Source organism: Acanthochromis polyacanthus, chromosome 14 (assembly GCF_021347895.1).
Source record: "Acanthochromis polyacanthus isolate Apoly-LR-REF ecotype Palm Island chromosome 14, KAUST_Apoly_ChrSc, whole genome shotgun sequence".
NCBI lineage: Eukaryota > Metazoa > Chordata > Actinopteri > Pomacentridae > Acanthochromis > Acanthochromis polyacanthus.
Window position 1 is genome coordinate 35,609,090 of NC_067126.1, and position 27,810 is coordinate 35,636,899.

Consider the following 27,810-nt stretch of genomic DNA (forward strand, 5'->3'; position numbering starts at 1 on the left):
TACCCATCAGGATATTTAAAAAGGGACCATGTACAATATTAAACATAAATGCTGTCATTTGATGTATTTACCAAAATTAGCTTTAAGCTAGTTTAGATCCGCAGTGCCTTGGCAGGTTACAATGAAAACATCACAATATTTTTTTTAAAAAAAGCTGCAACATAAAATACACTGCACAGTGAAACAAAACATTACACACACACACACTTAATACAAATTAAAAAGACATTAGTCGTTGCAGTCCTGAGTGTCCTTCAGCAGGTTTTTCAGTTTATTTTCAATCTGCTGATAGAAGCACAGTTCTACAGAAAAAACTGACGGCCCAAAGTTGGAAATGGTGTTGAACAGTCAGTGGTGGAAGATATTCTTGTGGATTTTATGGATTGTGCCTTCTGCATTGATGATTTAATTCACAAATATTCAACCTGACCAGAAATAACTAGAGGTAAATCCTGCAGGTTTTTTAACCAACATCTCTATTCATCAGAAATCTGAAACCATGGTCCATTCCTCAGAAATGTCCTTCTCTGACCCAAGCAAAGAGCCCAACAACCGCTATATATTCCGTCAAGGAATGGCTAAAATTCTGCTTTTCAATAATGCAAATACTGAACTATAAAACTGATAATTACATGAGATATGCTAGATGTACCTCCCTCCACATTCAGGGTTATTGTGTGCATATTTGTGATGCTTAGGGCTGCTTGTTTTCATTGCTGGTTGATTTAATTATTTACTCTAATAATCAGTTGGTTGTTTGGCCTGTAAAAGCCCAAGATGCCATCTTTAAATGCTTTATTTGTCCACAGATATCTCAGAAGGCTAAAGAAGCCAAAGATTATGGAATTGGAAGAGGCAGAAATCTGAGATTTAAAGTTCTTTCTAAAGACATTTCTCAAAGTGATCAACTCATCATCAAAATAGTTGGGCTTCGATTTAATGTTTGACAACTAAGCAATTAATTGTTGCACCTCTAATTAGCAACCAGACAAGTGAACAGCTGTATCTTCTCTTAAGGACTGGCAATTAACATTTTTTATAATAAAAAGGCCATCTTTTTAAAGTTGTGTTCCTAAATTATGATGCAGGTTTGTTAGATTGGTTTGGGGCTTATTTCTGAGAGTGATTGATGATGCACAATAAGCTGAGGGAATTAAACTGATGTGGCACTTTAACTTAGAGAGTAGGATGTGCTGTTGGGTGTAAATTTCCTACGCAGAAAACACATTTCCAGGGGTGTGTGTGTTATTTGCGTCTGACTCCAGATGCCCTTCTCAGCTACAAATGACCTCTCTTTACATTCAGTCTTTATATTTGTGATGCTGATTTAAATGTGAATCACCTGCAGGCTGTATAGATCACATCTCACTCAGGTGAAGTGTGTTTTTATACTGACAGAGCTGTGAATAAAAGACATCTGAGTGTGAGTGTGTAATGCTGTGCTCTCTCTTTGCTCTGCAGGATGAGCAGAGTTTCACTTGAGCTTGTGTGTGAGATTGATTCATGCGGTCGCAGGGATCACACCGCTGTTTGCTCTGCAGGGTTGTGTTTGATAGCAGCCTCTGAATATTCAAAGTTCACGGGTTTTCAGAGTCTATTAGAGTTTAAATCCCTGCAAAGATTCAGACTGATCAAGTAAAAGGGTCAATGTGTAATGGAGTGTCGTTTTGACGTCCATGGGATACATCTTGCATACATTTTTATTGAAAGTAAAACCAAACTGTTTTTTTTATGCTCGTTATGATCATGTCTTTACAAATTGCAAAATTACTTATTAGCTTTTTGTGGCCGTTTTCAGTCTGTTTGTGATAATTTTAGGCGTTTTTGTGGTCATTTTGTGTGTTTCTTGTCATTTTGTGAGATATTTTTTTTCTATGATAATTGTCTGTCTCACTGAGTCATTTTGTGTAATTTTTTTGGCCATGTTGTGTCTTTCTGTGGTTGTGTTGTGTCTTTGTGCTCATTGTGTTTCTTTTTATGGTCATTTTCAGACTGTCATTTTGTGTGCCTCTGTTGTCATTTTATATCTTTATGTCTCACTGAATCATTTTGTGTCTTTTTGAGTATTTTTTTCCTCTCATTTTGGGTGTCTGTCAATTTATGTCTCTCTGTGTTCATTTTTGGTCTTTATCAGTCTGCTTGTGGTCGTTTTGTCTCTTTATGATAATTTTGTGTCTCACTGAGTCACTTTGTTTTTCTGTGATCATTTGTGTTATTTTGTGTTGCATAATAACAAATTGTATTTGTGTCTGAGAAATCACTTCCACCTAAGTTCCCCATTACAAAAACACCTCTCCAGGAAGTGTTAATTCCAGATCACCTGACCTGCTCCATATGATGTCATTTCCTCCTGAAGTAAAGACTGGAAAGACTCCAAGGCTTTCTGAGTTATTTAATATAAAGTAGTCAGCAGGTTTACTACAATTTTACTCAGTTGTATATATAATATTTAGAAGAATCTTTCTCTAAAAATGCCATGTGATGTTTGGTTATAGGCGGCTGTGTTGATTTTAGGCCTGAAAACAGCAAAAATGTGAACTATGATACAAAAAGTCCCACAATTATATATCGACCCAAAGTATACAGGTGAATGAACTTACATGAACTCATAACGCTGCTTAAAGGCATTTAGTTTCAGATCTAATCACTGGTTCGTGCCAAACTGATAGAGACCAATAAATTCCAGTGTATTCTGGCAGCTATGAACTGCAAGAATGGTCGGTTCCTTTTTTGTCCTTGCACCGATGGTACGTGCAAATTCCTCAGATCATTCAGAATTTTGCATTTAGCGTTAGATAGTTGGATCATACTGGACGCCACACAAGAAAGCTCCGCATCCAGTCATTCTATGCATCGGTTCCAGTGTTTAACGTTGACCAGCAGGGCTAATTGATTTACAATGCGGCCATAATTGCCAGCGCAGGCCGTCGCATTGGCTCAACTCCAGCACAGTAGATCCAAGTAGAAGGCACTGTGAGGTTTAAATGCTGACTCCGTCTTGCAGGTTATTTGAGGGTATTTGCATCCATCCTGGCTGGGTGAACGGCGTAGTATTCCCAGCACTAGCATTCCTGGTGTTGAACCTCGCAGGATATTTGCAAAACAGACTTTTTTTCCACGGTTCAGTGGATGTGACCCACTTTCAGCACCGCTCCAACAAATACTTTGCTATTTATCAAAACGCACACATCTACCACGAGTGACAGTTCAAACATCTCTAAAATTGGCCACTGGCTGTGAAATTAAAGACGCTTTATTGCTTGAGCTGCAGCGGGGATTCTCCTATGGGCTAAAATGAGAGCTGGATTTCTGCACCTTTACGTCAGTCGCCTCACAGAATGCGTTGCGGTGCTTTCAGAGCGTTATTCAGCAGTGTGGCGTGATCTGAGGGGGGATTTGTTCCGTGCTGGTGAGGTGCGAGCACTGAGGCAGCAGGTGAAAAGGACCATATGTTTACGGGAAATGGTTGGAAGTTTGTGTAGCTGAGAAGGTGGTATGAAGGGCGATGTACTGTGATGAGAGCTGCTGGTACGCATATGTGTTTGCATCGCTGCAGGGTTTTTATAGGAGCTGTTTCACTGATATACTCTGTTTTAGCGATGACCTTAGTATTGAGAAGCTGTGACTGTGAGGACTAATGCAGTTTTTTGTTGTGTCTCTGGGGTTGAAATACTTCATTCTGCTGAATCTTCTCTACTTTCTCCCAGTTGAGTCTTTTATAGCTCTGAGAGTGTTTCAAATGGACTTTGGTTTACACTTGGTATATAGAGATGTGTCTAAGGATAGAGGGTGTTAAATTGAGGATATATAGATAATATGACGTCAGCCGAGCTATGAAAGCTCTATATAGGTTCTGCTTTAAATAAAAAGATTGACACAGGACAGATATCGCAACACACACACACACATTGAGTTTTATTTCTCTTTTCAGTGTTAAAAGCTGTGCAGAAAACTCAGGACTAATATGGATTTTTTTGAGGCAGATGCCAATTTTTATATAATCTTTAATGAATAAAATAATTTCTTTTCTGGTCCCTTAATATTTACAACAACAAAGATTTGAATTGCAGCCAGAACATGTGACTGTTTTAACATAATTTATCCTCCAGTAATTTTTGGACTTTACAACAGAGGAGTTTTCAAAAACATGCAGCAAAGCATTAAACCTCTGAAGTTATAGAACCTTAAAGAGGCAGTCTGTAAATGAGTTATGAAGTGCATCTGGTCTTGTACTTCTTGTTGCTACAGATTAGAGGTAGGCTATAATACAAATGGGAAAACTTTTTTGAAAGTTGTAAACAGGTAATTGTGAGAAGAAAGCAAAAAAAACCTAGAGTAGCATTCTTTTCACAAGCCTCTTATTTTTCTGCTCTACATCGTTCAAGTAGAAAATAATGTGCAAAACCGCAGTAAATTTCTGCAGAACAGAATGAATAACCATGACTTTAGGTTACTCTCGATTGTTTCATTTTTGTCTTTCTTTACATTTTGAATTCGATTTTTCAAATTATCGTGTTTGGCTTGAAAAGACAAAATAAAGGTTTAGAAGTGGGTCAATAATCAGTTTAGATGAAAAATGTTGTATTTGTGTTGTTTTGTGATTTCTGATGAAGAGGTTCTAACCATGAGCCTGGCGCTCCCAATATATTCGTTTAGTCTGGAGCCTTTATTGTGAGTGGAAAAACAAGTTCACATGTTAGAGGAAACACATGATTTAGATCCACTGATTTGTTAAACAAGCAAGCAGATAAAGCGGCAGAAAGTTATGGAGGATGTTGACGTTCAGAGACTGTCCTGGTACAAACTCAACATCCTGACTGCTTTCAGAAAATTAAAATCAAATCTCTGGGTTTTCTTTTGAACTTCATCTGGTTTTAAAGCATTCGTATTAAACTGGTTTGTGGAGAAACCAGAAGGCTGCTATACAAGACTTCACTATGCATTCTGTCCTCAAATTTCCCTTTCTTTGTTGTCATTTAAATTTTTCACTTAACCTCTGCTATTTACATTTTTGGAGTGAGTCTCTTTACATTGAGCACAAATGAGCTTTCATGCAATTCAGATTTGGTCCAAATTATTCCCCATGTCCTTTTAGACTCAGTCAAAATTGGAGATTCGGAGGAAGGTAACATATCTTTTGCCTACAGATATGGAAACATGAGAGTCTGAAAATATTAGATTTCATTTTTTGCCCTGAGCTACTAATTTGTCTTCTTTGACCTCATTTTAAAGCTCTCTGTCCTCCTTTGTTCATCCCAGGTGCTGGAGATCAGGGCTTGTTCACGTCTCTGTATACGTCTTTGGCTCAGCAACTTCCCAGGGAGCCGATGGAGTGGAGGAGGTAAGTCCTGAATGCAGAATAATGTAGAAACTTTAACTCACCCAGAGATATTGCAGGAGGTCCTCAGTTTATGACGTCCTCAACCTACAGCGTTTTGTTGTTACATGGAACTAGTTGACGAGTGGAGCGGATGAATACGTTGTGACGTGGCGTTATAAGACGGCTTTGTTTTCATTCCCTGGTTGTACGCCACCTTGGATTGTGCTACATTCACTAACTTTTTGCCCTTCATTTTGGCTTCCAAGTGTAAGTCAGACTCTTCTGATGCTTGGAAGAAAAGGAAAGGCGTCTCCATGGAAGTGAAATTGGATAGAATAAAACACTGGAAACAGGAAGAAACACCGACCAACATGGGTCAAGTTGTAAAAACAGTAGGGTTGCCTCTAACGATGCATCGTCTGAGCACGACACGTCATCAAAAGCGGAAGTGAGCCCGCAATGCAATGGAAATCAGCGTCCGACCAGAGCGCGGAACACGGACGGACATCTGCGCTGCATCGTGCTTATATTATGTATGCACGATGCAGCGTGAATGTCCGCGTTTAGATACAGCTGTATAGTAAACGCTGACATCCGCGTTTACGATAGATCGCAGATGTCTGCGCTGCATCGTGCATACATAATATAAGCACGATGCAGCGCAGATGTCCGTGTTCCGTGCTCCGGTCGGACGCTGATTTCTGTTGCATTGCGGGCTCACTTCCGCTTTTGATGATGTATCGTGCTCAGACGATTCATTGACGCATCGTTAGAGGCAACCCTAAAAAACAGGTCAACATATTGTAGCGACTCTCTGTGATGAATGAGTGAGACTTTATCTAGTTTTCTGGTGGTTTATTGAACCTTCACACAGACTAATGTGGGCCGTAGTCAACACCAGAATAACTAGAAAAACCCCATAACTTAGCTCCACAATTAGCCGCTGTTCCCAGCTCTCTCTACTCCTGACTCTCAGCCAATCAGAGATGAGCTAACTAAACATGGCACGTTCACTGACATTAGGTAAATGTGGAACTGAACAATAAACATCGAAACATCAACAGTAACATCAGTCGGTTACAATATTCTGTTATCTTCTAGTAAAATGATTTATACGTGCATGAAAGTCGTTGGTATTCATGACTTTTCTGAAGAACTGATCGATATCATGATGCCCGGAATGGCTTTGTTTACGAAAATAGACTTACGGCAATCCTTAAGAACAAAACTCCAACGCAAGTCATGGACCCCCTATACTAAAAGCATCATAACTGATTTCCAATGCAGTAGTAGTCTTTTGTAAAGATAAATGAGACATCCCTTCTGTACAGGTTACACACATCAGTGCTTCTTCCTCATTCTGCCTTTCATTAGATCATCCAAAACAAAACATTGTTGGAAAAGAGAACAAGTCAGAGCAGAGAGTTCAGGAAGTCCATTAATTATGACCTTAGCAGAAACCGGTTGTTTTGGGTTTTATCTGAACCATCAAAAGTGTGAAAACAACAAAACAAAGACGGTGTGAGTCGGTTTAGAGACCATCTTCTAGCCCTCATCACATCTTCATAGACGTGTTTAACTGACGGCATGGGAAAGCTGCTATTATTGGATGACTTATTGATTGTTTATTTGAGTTCAAAGCTGCCTTACACTCTAAAACTGCGATAACACTCTGCTCTGGATGATGTATGGATGCATCATTTGACAGCTGAGCAGAAATACTGCAGGAGATGTCTCACCTTGAGTTTTATGAGCTTTCATGACAAGTAGAGTCCTTATTGGGCTTTTTTTTTTTTTATGAAGTGCTCTGTATTGATAGGCTATTTAAGGTTTTTATTTAGGAGTGCCAGAACAAAAGACGAGAGAGTGAGAAGACTAGCTGAGTTTTGAGATGTGACTATCGACCGTGAACAGAATCGGTTTGTTTGTGTTTGTCAGCTTGCTTGCTGCGTTAGAGTTTTGGCGGCTTTTAAAGAATGAGATTAACTACTGGGAGTGAACACAGCCTGAGGGTAGAGATAGATATGTAAAGGTAAATTTAGCTATTTTACATCCTACGTCTTACTGTCACTGGTCTGGAGTCAGTAGTTAAGACAGCAGCTGTTTCCTTCCTACAGAGCTCAATAAAGGAAAATCCTTCTACTAGGGCTGAGCAGGTTGAGGAAATAAAAGATTAATAAAATTGCCATTTTTATGACAGATATTGAAATTTGATTTGCTAAGAATTATTTTTTCAAAGTTGAACTTCAACTTTGTATTCACAGTGTAATAGATCTGCAACATGAATCATTATCACATCATTTTAAACATATGAAGTACTGTTTCTTTTGCAAATATCCGATATGCCGATATTGTCCAGCTCTCAATTTCTGATTCCGATATCAACCGATACCGATGTCTGTGGGCTATTTAATTTAAATTATTTAATTCCAAACCACAGACATGCTGCTTGTCCGGCACAGCAAGCTTGTTACAGCCACACTTGTTTACACACTTCACGACCCAGTTTGATGATGTCATCATTTGTGCACTGATAAATGCCCATGAAATCCAGGAGTTATTTTATCGGTTTGCATGATTGGCCAAAAAACTGATAACAACATTGACCGATATTACATTTTTATGCCAATATCTGACCGATAATATTGGTAGGCTGATATTTTCAGACTATCTGGCATCCAACATGTATTTATTGCATTTTTTACTTAACATAGAATATAGAGCAATTTGCAAAAAATGTGAAGTTAAATAATGATAATTTTATAAACAAACTCAATTGTTACTTTTTAAATGTGTTCAGAATTTCAAGATCTGAATTCCTTACAATATGTATTTATCGCATTTTTAAAATTCTTAGAGAAAATGTAACGGCACAAAAATTGTGACTGTGTTAAGTTAAATAAAGTAATAATCATTTAAAAAAAAACATCCTAAATGGCTACATATAGAACTTTGTTTGCATTGTGTGACTTGAATTAGAATTTTTAGTAAATTGTACAGCATGTTGCTCGTCTTTATTTAACGGGAAGCCGAATCCTATCTGCAGTAGAAGATAAGATAGAACTGTATTAATCCTAAAGGAGATCCTTGTAATAATGGCTTCTTAAATTGGCCTTGTTCCCTCTTGTCCTGGGATTTGATCACAGACAGTTTAGTCCAAGACTATGACAATAAACCAAATACAGTGAACCCTCGTTTATCGCGGGGGTTACGTTCCAAAAAGAACCCGCGATAGGCGAAATCCCGGAAGTAGTCAGCTTTATTTTTTACAGATATTATACAATACTGCACTTGGGGGAGCGCTGCAGCTGCAGCCAGGTGGACACCGCGGCAGTACTCTTGCCTCAGAGAGCGGGCCGGCTGAATCAATTGGAGCAGTCGGGGGTGGGGAAAGCTCGCGCCGGCACTCTTCTCCTGGGGAGCGCGACTGTGGTGGCCAGAGACTGCTGGGGACCACATCCACTGTCCGGTTGACGGCGGGGGAAAAGAATAAGGCTGCTCTGTCGGCTCCATCTTTCAGGGTGTCTCACTACATGGAGACCAAGGAGAGAAATGATCCAGCGTTCCACAGCAGGCAGCGCTGGCCTGTATGGCAGAGGAGACGAGGTGCGGAGACTGTTCACGTTGGTCAGTCCCTTAGCCAATCAGGATGCAGAACACAATGAACTGTTTAAAAAAAGCATAAAGAAACTGCGCTAAAAAAATCCATGAAACAGTGAAGCCGTGAAAGGTGAACCGCGTTATAGCGAGGGTTCACTGTATTCCTTTAAATCCGTCTCTTCTAGTAGCTTTCAGTTCAGTGACAGACTCAAGGTTTAGCTTCATGCTTGTTACAGAGTTGCTGAAGCTGAATGATTCATGGATGGAATGGATTCATAATTTGTTTCAAGGCAAACCAACTACTCATCAAAAACACCGTAAAACAGTTCCTGTAAACCTCTGCTTTCTCCTCCGTGCAGGACTTACGGCCGAGCACCAAAAATGATCCACCTTGAAGCTAATTTTGTTCAGTTTAAAGATGAGCTGCTCCCCAAGGAGGGCAACAAGGCTCTGCTCACCTTCCCCTTCCTGCACATCTACTGGACGGACTGCTGTGTGAGTAGCCTGAAAAAACACACACACACACACACACACACACACACACACACACACACACACACACACACACACACACACACACACACACACACACACACACACACACACACACACACACACACACACACACACACGTTTGTACTTCTATCTTAGTGAGGACATCCATAAGCGTAATGCATTTCCTAGAGCCTTACCCTAACCTTAACCATCACAACTGATCGCCTAATCCTTACCCTAACCAAACCTCAATTCATACCTGTTCTCTAAAAACAAGTCTTCACCCTCAAACATGGTTGTTTCAAAGTGAGGACCGGCCAAAATGTCCTCACTTTGTAAAAATGTCCTCACTTTGATATTTAGATGCAGAAAATGGTACTCACCATGTAGCAAGTACAAGAACACACACACACACACACACACACATGTTTGTACTTCTATCTTAGTGAGGACATCCATAGGCGTAATGCATTTCCTAGAATCTTACCCTAACCTTAACCATCACAACTGATCGCCTAACCCTAATCCTTACCCTAACCCTAACCAAACCTCAATTCATACCTGTTCTCTAAAAACAAGTCTTCACCCTCAAACATGGTTGTTTCAAAGTGAGGACCGGCCAAAATGTACTCACTTTGTAAAAATGTCCTCACTTTGATAGTTAAATGCAGAAAATGGTTCTCACAATGTAGCAAGTGCAAGAACACACACACACACACACACACACACACACACACACACACACACACACACAGTTAGTCTGTTCTATCCGCTGGTTATTCCCGGAGCCTTTCTTTTGGGGTCCTCGGGTTGGTGAAATGAATTAAATGCCGAGTTGTCAAGCATTCGGTGGTGAGAAAGGCCTTTCAAAGCAATCCGACGCTCAAAATGACTGAGTTCGCAAAGAACAGCCACAAAGGTCCTGCCGTGGGTGAAAAAGATCACAAAAAAGGGAGACTATGTCTTCCAGAAGGATGGTGCACCAGCCCACACTGCCAAAGTTGTGCAAGAGTGGTTAGGGTCCAGCTTGAGTTTCTGGTCGAAGAACATGTGGCCGCCGCAGTCACCTGACCTCAACCCCCTCGACTACAGCGTGTGGGCGCACATTGAGGGTAAGGCCTGCAAGGTCCGGCACAGTAGTGTGGAGGAGCTCAAGACTTCCGTCAACCGTGTATGGCAGGAATGAAGAAGGACTATGTCCGCAAGCTGTGCACAGCCTTCAGGTCTCGTCTGGAGCGTGTGATTGCAGCCGAGGGTGGCCACATTTCTGATTAATATTATTATTAACACATATATTGAAATATTTGGAAAACAAAAAATTATCTTATTGCACCCAAAAATGTTTGTGTTCATTTTCGTGAACGTCTCAACAAGTGTAACAGAAGTTTCGCAAAGCCCAGTATTTTCAAATGTAGATAGGTTGAAGAGCATTTTAAAGGAAAGTTCATCTTCTTGTGGATAAAATGAAAACAGACGATGCTTTAAGATCTATGTGTGAGATTGATTATGTTCATTTTGTTGTATTCGATTAGCAGTTCTTTTTATCTGACAAAGTTAGGCGTTTTAAAAAAAACACTGACTAACTTTGTCGGATAAAAGTACTGCTAATCGAATCTGTGTGTTATTGTACATGTGACTTTATTCGATCCACAGTCAGCGGGCTAAACTGAACCTGACATCTACTTTGTAAAGGCTGAGCAGAGAAAGCAGGCAGGAGAAAAACAAGAAGGGACTCAGGAACCTGCTGCTGCTGACTGAGCAGCTGCTGGGTTTAAGGAAGTGCTGTCATCAGCTCATGACTCATGACATTTCCTCAGGACTCTGCCTGTAGTGTGGGAGTGCTGGGCCTGTGTCGCAGTGTGGACACATCAACACCTGTACTCTAATTCAGTACAGCACACCTGTAGTAAGGGGCTTCCTTTGTGAGTCAGTCTGTTAATTTAACCCCTAGAAACTCATCTGTGGATCAGCGTTGCATACTTCGTATTTTGTAGAATGGCTTCGATGTAACTTGACACTGCTGCTGATTTTAGAAAGCATCCACCTGTCTATTTTCACCCCGTCCCATTCATGCAACTCAAGCACACCAGATCACCTCCACTGAAACAGTGTGAAGATATTACTACAACTCCACGCTATGCAATGCCAAGTAGTAATATTCAAGTAATTCAGCCATGCATATTCAGCCCACAAACTGACTCTGAAGGGGAATAATTAGTGATATCTGATAACATTACTCGCACCAGCCCAATTAAACTGCACTAACAGAGCAAACAGGTCAGGTTTGGAAATGCAGTTTAACTATGACGTTTGTCAAAAACGGGAATCAATGCCTCCCTTAGAAATAATGTGCATTAATATTAAATGTACGTAGGCTTATTGTTAACAAGAAAAAATTCAAAACACCACCATGCAGGCACTCCTCACACTAACTTCTGTGTTTTGTATGAAAATATTGTACATCACAAGCAGCTAAAATATAACTGATGTGTTCATTTTTCCACCAAGCAGGCTGCAGCTAAACAAGGAAGTAAGTAATCGAGCAGTGAAGCTGGTGGAGTGTTCTGGTCACAGGACAGTCAGGCAGAACTCATCAGATGCTATGATTTAAAAAAAAAAAAAGAAAAACCCTGTTGGAGTTCCATGTTTACAAACTAACACACATTTTAGTGATGTAAAAATCTGTGCAAGCCCTCTACAGCTTCAAAGAAAACACTGAAAGGTGAAATTTCTATATTTTCTGGCACCTTGTGATTGCATGTGCAGTGTCCTTTAACTGATCACGAACATTTACAACCTGGGAATGATCCTACAGACCGTAATTATGAGTTAACTTTGTGTAGCAGCGGAGCTTCAGTTTCCCTCCCTGCCCGTGGACTGTTACATAACGACTGACTCATCATATTATATCCAGACTCATTTCCAGCCAATTTAAAACAAACACTTCCCTCCAGCAGCAGTCATTTACAGCCGCTCACTGGTAAACCCCAGTCTGAGCATTCACTGTCCAGCAGATTATTATAACATATAAACCTGCTTTCCTGCTTTCTTTCTGTAGTTTCCATCTCCCATATTTTTTTTTACATCATTTGCTGATATTATAATAATAAATGGATTTAATTTCTGTGACCCCTTTGTCTAAAAAAAAAAAAAAAATCTGTGATGAAGCTTAACAGCCTCCCTTTAGCACTGATGGTACTGGAAGCTGCAGTGAGATTTTTACATGCAGTATTCCTTCGTATTGTTTGTAAGTGCAGAGAAATTGTGTGCAAAGTTCATAATATTATCTATATGTTAATATGGGGGTAAATTCTAAAAAAGCAGTTAATTTTACATGAAAAGCATTTCTATTAGCAGGAAATTTCTGGCTCTTGTTGCAGCAGAACTGCAAGGGTTCTTTATATATGGCGCACATATTTCCATTAATGTATGAATAATAAAACCGTTGCTCTGTGTTGTAGGATACGGAGGTGTATAAGAGCACGGTGAAGGAGGACATGATGCGCTGGCAGAACAGCCTGAGGACCCACGGCTCGGCAGACTGGGTCATCATCGTCGTGGAGACCAACGATACCAAGAAGAAGAACAAGACGAACATCCTGCCTCGGTCGTCCATCGTGGACAAGATCCGCAGCGACTTCTGCAACAAGCAGAACGACAGGTTAGGAGACGCCTTCCTCTCAAACAGGCTGGATGAGAGTCATGGTAAAGGGGAACTTCCCTCACAACGCGTTGTTAGGCCGGAGTTCCTTGTTTCTGCTCCACTAACAGTCAAACCTGATTGTTCTGCTGCTGATGTGAACTGTGATCATATCAGTGCTTGTTTGATTCACAAGTTAGTTAAGAGTTTTTTTTTTCCAGCCAAATAGTCTCTGATTTCAGCCTCCAGTGTGAAATGTTTGAATCTTTGTTCATCATGCTTTAAACACAACTGCAGTTTTTTCATTTTCTCTCACAACAAAGTAATAAATCCTTGCAGACTATGTATTAAATGATGTGGATTCAGCCTTCTGAGTAAATAACGGTTGTGGCCCTTTGATGCAGGTGCGTGGTTCTGTCGGATCCTCTCAAGGACTCGTCTCGGTCTCAGGAATCCTGGAATTCCTTACTCCTCAAGCTGCGGACTCTCCTCCTCATGTCCTTCACCAAGAACCTGGGCCGCTTCGAAGACGACATGCGGACGCTCCGAGAGAAGCGAACCCAGCCTGGATGGAGCTTCTGTGAATACTTCATGGTCCAGGTAAGGAAGGAAACACACAGACAGGTTGATGCCGGTTCTGTGATGAGCAACAGAAGAGAAGGAGAGATGGTGTCATGACTGAAACCGACAGAACTGAAAGGGCAGAAACACGTGTCCCTACGCTTACTATATATTTTGTTTTGTCTCTTTCTAAAGTTGATTAGATGCAGTCTGCTCTGTGGAAATCTTTGCAGTTGTAATTTTAGAGCTCAAGTGTTTATTTGTGTGTGTGATTGTGCAGGAGGAGCTGGCCTTTGTTTTTGAGATGCTGCAGCAGTTTGAGGATGCCTTGGTCCAGTATGATGAACTAGATGCTCTTTTTACCCAGTACGTCCTTAACTTTGGAGCTGGAGGTACGTAACCGGCATCCCATGCCGTGGTTGGTTTCAATATGCATGTGGGTCCGTCTGTAACTGAGAGACTTTTAAAGTCCATGAGATATATCTTGCTGATGTTCATAATGATCATGTCTTTACAAATTCCATAATTATTTATTATGGAAACAATCACTTATTGATAAAAATGACTGGATATCACTAAAATGTCAACGAAATAATTGTCCCAATTTAATAACAACCACCCTCTAATTAGCGAAACAACAATAAAATGAGCTCATTCAAAAATAGTTTTGATTGTGTTCTTTTTGTTAAGTTGAGATAATCATGACAAATATTTCTTTTTTTGACAATATATCAAATTTTAAATGGAAAATAACAAATTAAATCACTTCCATCTAAGTTCCCTGTTACAAAAACACCTCTCAGGGAAGTGTGGTAATTCCAGATCACATGACCTGCTCCATATGATGTCATTTCCTCCTGAAAAAATGACTGGCAAGACTCCAAGGCTTTCTGAGTTACTTCATATAAAATAGTATGAGAGTCAAGTTTCAGCGCTCGATTTCGACGGTCGCCAGGTCGCCGCGAGCGCCGGGAATCATGGCAGGTTGATGACATCATACAAAGTGGCTGCCTCCATGAAGAACACATGATAGGCAGTTCAGCTTGATCAAGCGCTCGATTTCGACGGTCGCCAGGTTGCCATTTGCGACGTTTTTAGTCGTAAATGGCGACCGTCGAAATCGAGCGCTGGGTTTACTAGAATATTTTTAGAAATATCTTTTAATTTTACTCAATTGTATATGTATTATTTAGAAGAATCTTTCTGTAAAAATTCCATGTGGTGTTTGGTTACAGGCAGCCATGTTGGTTTTAGGCCTTGAAACAGCAGAAATGTCAACCATGTTACAAAAAGTCCCTCAATTATATACTGACTCATGGATTTTTCTTGTCAGATCATTCTACTTTTGGTTCTGGTCTGACTCGTCTGCTTCTCTCCACAGACACGGCGAACTGGCTCGGCTCGTTCTGCGCTCCGGTGCGGAGCTGGAGCGGTTTGCTGCTTCGGCGGCCCATCGACATGGAGAAGCGGGATGGGATCCAGCGTGGAGAGGCCAGCCTGCTGGACCTGAGGAGCTACCTGTTCTCTCGCCAGTGCACTTTACTCATCTTCCTCCAGAGACCCTGGGAAGTCACCCAGAGAGCTCTGGAGCTGCTCCACAACTGTGTCCAGGAGCTACGACTGCTGGAGGTAAACAAACTTCACACGAAATGCCAGAACAGGTAGAAGGGCAAAAATACAGTGGTCCCTCTGAAAAATCCGCAAAGTAGTATTATTTCTGTATATTTTAAGGCTTTATAAACTCTCCCTACACACCGCCGAGCAACACTATGCAGCGATCAGATGTCTATGTGAATTGGAGGACAGATGTTGAACGCTGCTAAACACTGGAGAGAGAGGAGACTGATGCTACGGTCTCTGAGCCAATCAGAGCCCAGTGTTGTTCTCTATGCATTTTATTTAAATTGAATATTCTCTTAATATGTTTAAATGGTTACTTTTTTGTGTATTTTTTGTATTGTTTTCCATTTTTAGGCTAGAAAATACATGATGCCAAGTGCAGTTTTAGAATCGGCGATACAGTGAGATCGCGAAAAGTGAACCAAAAGTTGGCGAGGGACCACTCTACAAGCTTTTTGCTCTGTAGCTTCAACAGATATAACCTTCCTACTAAAAAAGCAATGGGATTTCTTGTGTTCCATTTTAGTCAAATAGAAGAAGCAACAAGGAAGTGGATCATTTTTGAACTAAAATATGAAAATGAGCCACAGAAACTACACAAAAACACAAATAGGGTGTTTATCTGAAGAATCTTTAGACTTGATTTAAAGTATAGTGTGACACGTCTTACTCTTTAGTCCAAACTGATCTATACTGATGTGTCCCTGTGCTGAAGTGTTTGTGTTGTTTTTGTCTTGAGGTGTCGGTGCTCGATGGAGCTCTGGACTGTTGGGTGTTTCTCAGCTGCCTGGAGGTTCTGCACAGGATCGAGGGCTGCTGTGATCAGGCCCAGTTAGCTGCCAACTGCTCCCATACTGTCGGCCTCTGGGCTTACGCTACAGACAAGGTAAGGCCAAAAAAAAAAGTCTTTTTTTTTTTTTTTTTTGTGGTTTGGCTTTATTGACTTGTGAGGCTACAAAGATGAATTGGTGAGGTCTGAAACTTTGAGCTTTACATAAAAAAAACTGTCATTGTTCAGGGTTTCATGGGTCATTAATTACCTGAAAGAACACTACAGATTAATTGACAGTGAAAGCAGTCATTAGTTTCAGGCCTAATGAATAAAATAAACAAACTCTTTATTCTTTTCTCTGTCTTGTGCCTGGTGTAGCTGAAGTGTCTGGGGGAACTCTGTGGCCTGGTGTCAGAGAAGGGACCCACATCTGAGGACCTGAACAGGACCGTGGATCTGCTGGCCGGACTGGGAGACGAGAGGCCAGAGACTGGTGAGGCTCTGCTGTTAATGAAACTAGTGTTTCTAACTAACTTATAGTGGTCATTGGACATTATAAATATAGTAAAAACATAACTGCAAACCTTTAAACGTGCTCACAAATTCAGGCCCTTCCACTGGCATCAAGGTTTTATTTTGGACCCGCCCAGTTACTGCAGCAGTCAGATGTCTTCGATGCATGTTTATTAGCCTGTAGGTTTAGCTAGGTGTCCTCCACTGGCCCTCCTCAGCCCAAGTCAGCTCTAATCAGCAGCACTTGAACTGAATCAGGACTGACTAATGTCTGACTGGCTGTTCAAGCTGATAAATTTGTGACTTTGCACTTTCTCCCCTGTTTTTTTTTGTGTGTCTCTTTCTTTTTCCCCCACAACAAATAACATTATCAGGAAAACAGGAGCAAAATTCCAACTTTGTCAGACAAACTGTACATTTTTAATTTATACTCAGTTCTGAATATTTAATAAGGTGAAAGTGTCATTATTGTGATGGTGTTGGTCTGTTTTGTTTGTTTCTTTGCAGTCTTTTGTTTTGCACATAAAGGGAAATTCTGTTGGTCTGTTTTTGAGTAATGTTGCTGACAGACAGACGGACAAACATGCACCGATCTTCACATAACTCCACCGTTCCTTGAGTAAAAATGAACCCAAAATGTTATTTTAAATCCAGTGAATAACTGTATGTGCCGTCTTTAAACCTGCCTTTCTTCCTCCACAGTCAACAGTTTGCAGAGCCCGTACAAGAAGCTGAAAGAAGCTTTGTCGTCTGTAGAAGCTTTTGAAAGGCACTACCTTGTAAGTCACAGCGTGGTGTTGTGTTTCAGTATTTGGCAGCATATAAAGTTATCACACACACTCTGAACCCTTGTCCCAGTTTTTAATCAATTTTTTTCTGACGTAATGGCCTGGAAACAGTTCATTTGATTATCTTTCTCCCCTCTTTCTCCGTCACCAACCCCTTACCTCTTTCTTGCATCAGGAACTCTCTCATGCTGCTATGGAAATGTACCGCGCCATCAGCCGGCTGAGGTCTGCCCGTCTGGTGGGAAAAAGCCTGGCTGAGTTCTACATGTAAGGAAGAGTGAAGCCGCCGGCTCAATTAGGGTAGAGGCAGGTCTCAGATTGGGCTTAAAGGCCGAGCGCACGTTACCCTGCTGTTTCAGCTTTTCTGCCTGATTAGGCCTCTTGTCAGGAGCTGTCAGTCAATTACTGCTAATAAGCCCCACGCAGCTCTGAAGAGAAGTCTAATCAGGGGGAATAAATGAAAACACCGATGTGGGTGTGTAGAGACTTTAATGTGTGAAGTTAAGATGAATATATTAAACAACTTTAAGACATCTAACTCAACATTCAGTGACATAATGAGCCGTTTCTGCACACAGGGCTGATTGACGTCACTTTAACCAGATCCGGAAACCAAAATATATACGATGGAGTCAGACGTCTGGCGGCAAAAACGGGGAAATGAGTTGTTCTTGTGCTCTGATGCCAGGTCTGTCAGATCATTAGTAGTGGATGGATTTCACAGGTGTAGTTTGTAAAATAACACCTGTAACGACCCGGCTCGCTTGGGGAAGCAGGAAGTAGCAAATAAACAACCAGATGATTACAGTTGTACCAAAGTAGAAAATCTTTTCATAGAGTAAAATGTTCTTGGGATGCAAACATGTGTTAGTACCAGTGACGAAAGGAGAAACAGTGTCTGGTGGATGCAAGCCTGAAAGAAAGACAGAAAGAGAGAGAGTAGATGGATGCTTTATTAACCTGAGGGAGCTTCAAATGTTCAGCAGCTTACATACAACAACTAAAAGACAAGACAGGCAGGTTAGTAACCAGATTACCATTAACCCGTTGCACTTCAGTGTTCCACCCGCGGAACACTTTGATATCTGCATAAGCATTTCCTTAAATGTCTCAAGCTGCAAACGCGATTATACAAACACTATACACCGATGGAAAGCTTAGATTCTCATGAATCCGCCGGTATAAACCACTTTCAGATGCGATTACCACAGCGGGTAATATAAACACTTTTGTCCAACAAACAACGAATATCCATCCATTCGTTCTCTATACACGGCTTCAACGCACACAGTGTGACTCACATTTGCAGGTTCATTATTATACACAGATGAAAATATTCCACAAAAAACGGCCATAATCTAACCTTGGACATCGAGCCGGTCAGCGTGGGGAAAAAAGCACGTTAGGGCGGACTTTGACGTGGGGGGGGGCAAGTTGCCCCATACTTTTTGCCACCTGAGCTGCTAGCTGAGCTGCTAAGCTGCCTGCCTGGCTAAATACTGGAGCTATGTCGAAAATTCATTTCTCCATCACTCACATGTATGAAATGACATATGAAGACAGACCCCAGGTTGAAAAAAACCGAAGTTCCCCTTTAATGTGGTAAATGACTATTGTAGCTGTAAACAGCTGATTTTTAATGGAATATCTCCATAGGGGTACAGAGGAACATTTCCAGCAACCATCACTCCTGTGTTCTAATGCTACATTGTGTTAGCTAATGGTGTTGAAAGGCTCATTGATGATTAGAAAAGCCTTGTGCAGTTATGTTAGCACATGAATGAAAGTGTAAGTTTTCATGGAAAACATGAAATTGTCTGAGTGACCCCAAACTTTTGAACAGTGGTGTACATGAACGAGATTTCACTGTCGGTCTGTAATCTGTTGGTTTAATTCCCATTCTATTTATCACTTAAAGACCTGTAGACAAGCAGACATTCTATCAGGTCGTCTTTGAGCCTTCATACAGTAATAAGAAAATGATGTGAGGTGTTTGTGTGTCTTTTATTAGGAGGAAGGGGGACCCCGAGCGAGCAGAAAGCTTTCTGCAGGAAGCTCTAAAGTCTTACGTGTCAGAGGGCTGGAGCCTCCCCGTGACTCACACCAGGAGACAGATCGCCGAGTGTCAGAAGCTGCTGGGCAGAACTGAAGAGTATCCTTCAGATCACTAACAAAAGACCAAATAATAACCCAGCATATCATCTGACAGTGGTGAGGGAGAGATAACTTCGGGGTATGAAATAAATCTGTGCACCTTTTCATTTAGAAAACCAAAAGCAGGCACTTCTTTGATAAAGAATAGCAAGTTTATTGACTTAATGTGCAAGTTGTTTTATGCACTTTTTAGTATAAATCATTGCATTTATCTAACCCAGTTGTTAAAATAGTTTGTTTTTTTATAGTGCTGTTCATTAGAGAAAAAGCTCAGTTACCAAAAACGTGTCACAGCTTTGAGTTACTTTTATCATCCAGTTTTTTAAGTCACAGTGAGAACACACTGGACTATCAGAGATGCAAGAACTTGGAAAGCGTCAGAGAGCTAATAAATAGTTCTTGTGTCGGCCTGAAAAGCTAGCGTTCTTGTGGGAGCAGCTTGGAGTATTTGGTTTCCTTTACAACCCTCTACAGCTACTTGCAGACCAGTGCCTTGTTGGCAGGTGATTTGAATCTGACCACGGAGGAGAGGAAGCACTTTTGTCAGGAAATTCTGAGCTTTGCTGGAAAGACTGGAGACAAGTGTAAGTGATCGTGTTCATTACTGGAAAGATAACCTGTAAGACACAATGTTCGGCACTGAGAACACCTTGTACTGAACTCTTCTTCATCAGTGCTTTCAGGCAGCCTCTGTCTCTACTTCAGTTACTGATGTGGAGTAAAAGACAATCTGAACAGAAGGATTTCAACATGATGCTTTTGTTAAGTGTGCAGAAGACGTGAATCTATACAGCAGCATAACTGACTGTTTTACTGATAGGTTATCTGCATTCACTTCCATTTAATAGTTTAACGGTTGTTTTAAATCTGTGTCTAAATTATGTCACAGGAAACAAGAGCAGCTTTAGTTTGTGTGCTTCGTTTCACACGACAAGCTGAATGGCATCAGTGGATCTAATTTAACATAGTTTAAACTCCGTACAGAACATTTTACAAATAAATAGTTATTCAAAAAGACAGTGGCCACATCACATAGTGGCAGTATTACACTTCAGGGTAATTCAGTATTACGTCTGCTATTAGATAGAGCTACTCCAGTTTGCTTTTTGCCTCTAACTCTGTCGATTAGTTGTGCAATATCACTTAAATCGTGGTTGTTCCTAAGCCATAGTCGTCCACAGTATTCGTCTTGCACTTTCAAAAATGTGATGCATAATAAATGTAGTTTTGCAAGTTTTAAGTCTAGTTCCAGCCCTTGTTCCTCTCTTATGCTCCTGCCTTATGAAGTAGATGTGCAAAGAGTTGCTGTGTCTTTAAAAATATGTACTGAATTTTAATTTCTTCCTTCACAGCCCACAAAGTTTCTCTGAGCATGAGTGTTTTCACTCAGCTCACACGGCTCCAGTTCCATCCAGCGACGGCCTCGGTGCACTCTGGAGCCATCCTGCAGGTGGAGCTCACGCTGCGATGTCTGATGCCCGTGTCGGTGCGCGTCCAGCAGCTAGCTGCTAGCATTCACTTTGACGTGGATCACGGAGGGACTCACGGACGATCTAAGGGAGCTCAGAGACAAACGAATCCAGGGACAGTAGAGTTTATCCAGAGTAGCTCCTCAGCAGGGCCTCCCTCCTCCTCCAACGCCGGCCCTTCGTTAGAGCTGGATGAGATTCAGGACAGGAGTCCTTCGGACAATTCTCTCAACTCTACAGGAGTGGTTTGTAAAAACACTCACCTGGTCATGCGTCGCCATGACAGCAGTTCACCACCGGATACGCCGAACTGTGTCAGCCCTCCTACTGTCACCATGAAGGAAGGAGCCCAGATGCTGAAGGTGCAGGATGTAACGTTAGAGCCTGGAAACAACAGCATCACATTCACGGCACCAGTAAGAGACACGGGACGCTTCTTTACAACTCCAACTTTATTGTTTCTCCATTTAAGACAAGTTTTATTTGACTTTTTCACTCCTCCTCCCTGTGAACTTTGACTGTCTGATAAAACCTTCCTCTTTCTGTCTTTTGTTGTGTCGCTCTCGTCTTTTCTCTGTTTCTGTCTGCAGAGTGGACAACCAGGTACGTACACGTTACGTCAGCTCTGCGCCACAGTTGGGGAGGTGCAGTTTGTCCTGCCTCATATCTACCCGTCGGTCCAGTATGAAGTGTATTCTCAGGAGCCCCAGCTCACCGTGGAGCCTCTCTCAGGTCTGACCTTTTTATCTACTTGCAGTTTTGGTTTAACTTTTTGAACAGAAAGACTAAAAACAGAGAATAAATAAAGGAACTGCACTCACAAAGCTTAGTGTTGTAGTAGTTCAAGTTCAGTGCCTCCCAACTTCTGATTAGTTGATCTAATAACATGCAGGATTCATTATCAGTACGTTTAGATTTGCAAAATTCGTTTGAAACATAATTCTCTATTTTTTAAGCTTATTAGTTGTGTTTTTACAAATTACTGACTATAACAACCATTGATCAGGAATTTTCTCCAGCTCCCTCAGCTTGAGTTTCCTCATTGTGCCACTTTTCTGATTCCACTTGAAGTTCATGTGTGTTTCTTTCTCAACATGTTTGTGTGTTCAGAGCCGCTGTTAGCCGGCCTGCCTCAGATGGTGAAGTTTACTCTGCTGACGGGTCACTACGCTGTGAAGAAGGGAGACGCTCTGCAGCTCAGCAACACCGACACCATGCCCATCCTGCCCTCCAGCAGCTGCAGCGCCCGCATCAGCAGCCCCACCGCCGGTCAGTAACACATCTGAGGATAGGAAGGGATCATTCATGCCTTCAGCATGGGCTTGGGTTTAGTTTTTTAGTCTGTCTTTCACTGTTGGAAATCTTTAAAAAAACAAAACAAAAACAAAAAAAAACATGGGTTGAACAAAGACCCTCAAGGTCCGTGACCCGCTGGCTAATGTCCTCCGAGACGAGTTCTAGGGACGAGGCACGTTGTCCATGGTCCTCAACCGTAAGTCGGATTTCGTCGAGCTTTAAGTCCAGTGCACCAAATTATGTTTTGAAATCTTTGGTCAAAGCCTCGCGGTGCTGCTCGAGAAGGCCGGTAATGGCTGCTAGTGTGAGGCTATCATTAGCAGCATCCGTAGCATTGGTAGCGTTAGCGGTGTTAGCAGCATCCCCGCTGTTGCCGGACTTGCCGTTCTTCTTTGGCATTCTCGTGTTCAAAAGTGTCTTTCAAGCGGGGAGGACTAGAGAAACCGGGGAAGCAATTGGGAATCTCTTAGACTCGAGTGTCAGAGGGCTGAATGGGGTGAAATAGTTAAGTTATTACCGGAGCCCAAATGGCGCACGTCTACACCATCTACCAGCAAACCCGGAAGTCCCCCATAATAATAACTTTTAATAGTAACTTTATTCGTATAGCAAATTTAACAACAGTGTTCACAAAGAACTTTGACAGTTAAAGCATGTAAACACAGAGACAATCAAACAAGATGTAGGAGACAAGTCAGAGCAGTCAACTAAAATATATAGTAAAAATGACAATAAATTAATAGAGAAAATTAGAGAGATGATATCACACCACAGGACCAGGCCGCTAAAAGTAAAATAAAGCAAGAGTGAATATATAAAATAACATAATTCAGAATAAAACACTAAAAATAAATGAAGCTGCAAGTAAACCTCGCATAAAAGAAAGTCTATGAAGGAGACATTTCTGAGAAGAGAAGACAGAGAGGAGGCTGGTCAGACCTGAAGTAGAGCGTTTCATTTAGAAATAGTCGGTCAACAAACGTACAGATATTTGAAACAAATGCCAGTTTATCAGCCACAATAATCAGCCTATCCTTGTTATCCAGTGTAGTCCTTGTTATCCGGTATAAATGCCCCTTTTGTTAACTGGTTTTGTCTCAATCACTCCAGTGAATCTCTGTGTCTCGAGTCTGTTTTTATTCTCACCACAACCGGCGTGCCTCTAAACACACCGTCCAGCTGAGCTTTAAACTTCTCACGTCTGTCTTTTGTGTCACGTTTCCAGAGCTGGTGGGTGAGAGCGTCCTGTCCATCCAGTCGTCTGAGAAGGTGACCAGCATCTCCCTCCCTCCCACTCCTCCCTACCACACTCTGGAGTTCCAGCTGGAGGTTCTGTGCATCATCCCGTCCGGGTCGGAGCGGCCCGCCAACGAGAGGCTGACCAACGGGGAGGTGCGCCATCGACCACGAAGCTACAGCCATCCTGACACGCCCATGACCGCCATCGACCAGAGGGTGAGGAAAATGAACACACACTGGAGGAGTGGAGAAGGATTTTTAACTGATGTATGTCTCTAAGCTATTGAAACAGAGTTTTCACAATGATTTCTGAAGCAAACATTGAAGCAGTTATTGGGAAAAGTGACCAGCAGGTGGAATAATCTGCAGCCCTGAACTGTTCTAAAGCAGAAGCAGCATCAACCAGATCCACATCTGGCTCCTTGTAACTGAGCTTGTCGCCTTGTTTGTACCTAATAGTGCAGTTTCTCTCTGCAGATGTCTATCGACTGTCCGTGGTCGATCTACTCCACGCTGCTCGCCCTCACCTTCTACATCCCCTTCAAGACCAAACACTCGCTGCTTTCTGCTGGGAACAGGTCAGCCTCCATTAACACTAAAACTCACATAAAACTGCAGTTTTTTACTCATCAAAATTTGAAATGTAATTTCTGTCCAAATAAAAATGTGGTTCCTCATTTCTCGTCTTGATTGCTCGCTCTTATCTATAATTAAGGGCTCATATTTGCAGCTGAATGAAGAAATGTAAGATTCAGCTCTGGACTGGGTCTAAGCTTCATCTCTGTGTACAACATGGACTGTTTCTGCTCTCCATCATTATACTGAAAGAAAATTTAGTCAAGATTTGTCATGAAACTTCTGTGCAGTGGCAGAAATGAAATATCCACACTTTGTTTGTACTCTGGAGATGCATTTAAAACGTCTTAAACTGATTTGAGATCAGTCAATCACTGCTGACATCAGTGTTTGAAATGGTTGCTTAAGAAGATAAACTTTCAAAATATAAATTAATGGCCGTTGCTTTTGCACCTCTCATTGCTACGACTAATTCTCCTGTAGTGTGAAGATAAAACGCCGCCCGCCCACACTCACCGGATTGAAGATGTAAAGACTAGAGACAGTCAGATCTGCTCTCATGGGATCTATGAAGAGATTCTCCAAAGTGTCACACATCAAGAGCTGTAAACTAGAGGAGGATTTTATCTGAGCTTGTTGATGAAAAATTGGAGCAAGTTTGGTAATAATATATCTGTCGCAAGCTTAAGAACAAAAAGCTTTAGAAAGTGAGTGTCTAAGAACAATAATAGTCAAAATAGAAAGATGGTGCTGTTTAGTATTATTAAGTTGTTGGTGTTAATCTAGAAGAATCTTTGCCTCCTTCATATGAAATCTTGATCATGCCACAACCTAATGTTGACTTATTTAATGCTAGCATGACTGTTTCATACATGCGACTGACTGAGCTTTGGTTTGACCCCATCAGGAAGTACGTCCAGGTGTGTGTGCAGAACGTGTCGGACGTGAACTTTACGCTGGCAGAAGTGAAGCTGACAGAGAAGCAACATGCATCGCTGGAGCTACAATCCCTCAACACTAAAACACAGCAGGTGAGCAACAACAGAAACCAAGCAGAAGTCCTCCAGTGCTCTGAATAACGACATAGCACCTGTGAAATATGTACAGCGTCCCTCGTCTGTCATGGGGCTTATAATCCAGACCATATTTTTTTACTTAAATGGAGTCCAGATCCTGAATGCTGCTAAACACTGGAGACAGAGGAGACTGATGCTACGGTCTCTGAGCCAATCAGAGCCCGGCGCTGTACGCTACGCATTTTATTTACATTTAATATTCTAATAGCATCTTTTGATTATTAATTTTTTATATATTTTTATTGTTTTCAATTTTTTTTAGGCTACAAAATGCTTAACAGAGCCGGTGTGTGACTTAACTGTTGTGCTGCAATGCACCATGGGAGTTTTTGGTGTTAGGGGTTTAAACGGCAGTATTGTGCCTCATGTTAGTTTTGCAGTGTTATTAGTGTTTTATTGTGTTTTTGTGGTTTAGTCAGCCTCGTTAGTTTGGTTAAGTGTTCTGTTGTCAGGAGTGTTTGATCACTTCCTGCCAGTTGCTCTCTGTGTCAAAATAAAAGCCTCTGCAAGTTCTAGAGTGGATAAAAGGCAGATATGTTTTCTCCAGCGTTATTCTTCAATGTAGCTCGCCACAGTAATAAATGTATAAAACTACCTACATACTGCAAAATCTACAATACAGTGAGGCTGCGATGTGGCGAGGGACTGCTGTGTATATATATATATATATATATATATATTCTACAATATTTACAGAGAAGTATTGAGCCTGGTTCTGTCACAGTTTTTCCCCTCCCTATTTTATTTTCTTTCTTGGTTCCTTCCCACCAATCCACCTTTTGATTGTTGGGTTCTCTGCTCTGTTTTGAAAGTCGTAAGGTCTGTACTTTACATATGTTGTGAATTTGTGGTATATAGGTACAATTAAACTGAGCTGAGCTGAAAAAGTTTAGTAAAGGTGACCTCTCAGGCCACACAAATGGGCATGAACACAGACTCCTCACTTTCAACCTTCCGTCTAGCCTGAAGGTGACTCTCTAGATTTAGTGATTTAACATCCTTCAGCTCTAATTTATGGTCATAAACTCTGGATTTGACCGACGTTATTGTGTGTACAAGCAGCCAAAATTAGTTTCCCAAGGAGATCTGTAGAAGATAATGAAGCTAATTAGTAAGAGTCTTAAATATTTTCTCTTCCCTGCCAGAGACGGTAACACAGACTGACATAACTGTATCTGAATGCAAGTTGTCAGGTGGTGTTGCACATTCATCAAACCAGGATTTCCTCAATCCTTTTTTTGCACCTTCAGACCTGCAGCAAAGTCTAGACTTCTGTTAGCTGCTTTCTCGTCATAGTGGGAGTAAAGAAATTAAATTAGCTTTAATTATGTAATAACTTTCATTGGCTAATCCATCCGTTTTCTGCTGCTCATCAGGGTCCAGTTGCATTAATTTTAATGAATTCTATCAATATTAATTATTCTTTTAGACTACTGTGATGTTCTGTAAAAATAGCGTATAATAAGCAATTAATCTGAGACTTATGGTCCCTGCTGGATTTTCATTGTAGTTTAATTTGTATTAAATGCTGTTTAGTGTCGTATTAAAACAGTCTGCTGTAGAGAAGTGAGAAGCTCTGATATCTGGAGGGAATTTCTGAGAGGCCAAGGAGATGGTTTCTGATCAGAAGGAATCTCTGTCGAGGTTTTCTCAAATAGATTCAGAGTCTGTCTGGATCAGGGGTTCCAAACATGTGGCCCATGGACTAAAAGCGGCCCTCCAGAGGGTCCAATCCGACCCTCAAAGTGTAAAAGTTCCAGAGAAGACATTTGTAAATTAGTACAGTCATTAATTTAAAATAATTTTTAGACCATGACATGATCCTAAAATACAGTACGAGATTGTTCTTTTGTCATTTTTGTAATATTTTGTCTTGTTTTTGTTGTTTTGTGTCTGACTTTTGTTGTGTTTTCTTTTGGTCTTGCTTGTCATTTTGTCTCATTTTTAAAATATTTTGTCTTATTTTTATGGTTTTCTGTCTTATTTTTGTCACTTTGTGTTTTGTTTTATTTGTTATTTTGTGTATCCTTTGTGTTTTTTCATTTTTGTTGTTTGTCCATTTTTTTGTAGCTTTTTGTCTATTTTTGATTTTGTTTCGTGTCGCTTGTCTCATTTTTGTTTTTGTCTGACTTTTGTTTTGATCATAAAGTAAAATATTAGATCGTTCAATGCTCTTTTGTCTTATTGTCTAATTTTTTGTGGTATTTAACCACGCCCCACGGGTACGTCAGCGGGGTTATTGCATTCGGTGCGGTATCTGGCTGGGTATGTATGTATGTGGCTATGTCCGGTCCGATATCTCTGCGAGTGCTGAAGTCAGGATAATCAAACTTGGCACTGAAGATCAGTCTAAGGTCCCCTGCTCAGCTGTGGAGTTACAGGTCAGCAAATCAAGTAGGGAGGGAGATACGTACGATGATCAAAATCGATACATATTACATCAGTTGTATAGGGAGGACAGGGTTTTCGCCAGCAGAGGGCGTGGTTCTGCCCCTACTGAGGGCTCATCTAGTTTCTCTTGCTTTTGTTGTTGTTTTTTTTAATCTAACTAAACATTAGGGGTTGTGGTTATTTATAGCTCACTATGCTGGGATTTTACTGGAGATCAAACTGGACTGAATGTGGAACCTGAACGGAGATGAATTTGACACCTCTGGTCTCAATAATTCATCCTTTTTTACTCTTCAGCTG

General features: G+C 41.1%; 1 protein-coding gene across 1 annotated transcript in view; it reads left to right on the forward strand.

Moving 5' to 3' along the window:
• The window catches only part of trappc10 (trafficking protein particle complex subunit 10), a 33,819-nt gene that overhangs the window by 868 nt on the left and 5,141 nt on the right, over positions 1-27,810 (forward strand). The window contains exons 2-19 of the mRNA XM_022199043.2: positions 5,260-5,341; positions 9,280-9,415; positions 12,877-13,076; positions 13,460-13,655; positions 13,897-14,008; positions 14,998-15,245; positions 15,976-16,122; positions 16,387-16,501; positions 17,224-17,300; positions 17,485-17,576; positions 19,321-19,461; positions 19,938-20,047; positions 20,816-21,348; positions 21,523-21,664; positions 22,043-22,201; positions 23,454-23,683; positions 23,945-24,045; positions 24,951-25,074. Coding sequence (XP_022054735.2) covers positions 5,260-5,341; positions 9,280-9,415; positions 12,877-13,076; positions 13,460-13,655; positions 13,897-14,008; positions 14,998-15,245; positions 15,976-16,122; positions 16,387-16,501; positions 17,224-17,300; positions 17,485-17,576; positions 19,321-19,461; positions 19,938-20,047; positions 20,816-21,348; positions 21,523-21,664; positions 22,043-22,201; positions 23,454-23,683; positions 23,945-24,045; positions 24,951-25,074 — 2,945 coding nt within the window. The remainder of the gene's footprint in view (positions 1-5,259; positions 5,342-9,279; positions 9,416-12,876; positions 13,077-13,459; positions 13,656-13,896; positions 14,009-14,997; positions 15,246-15,975; positions 16,123-16,386; positions 16,502-17,223; positions 17,301-17,484; positions 17,577-19,320; positions 19,462-19,937; positions 20,048-20,815; positions 21,349-21,522; positions 21,665-22,042; positions 22,202-23,453; positions 23,684-23,944; positions 24,046-24,950; positions 25,075-27,810) is intronic.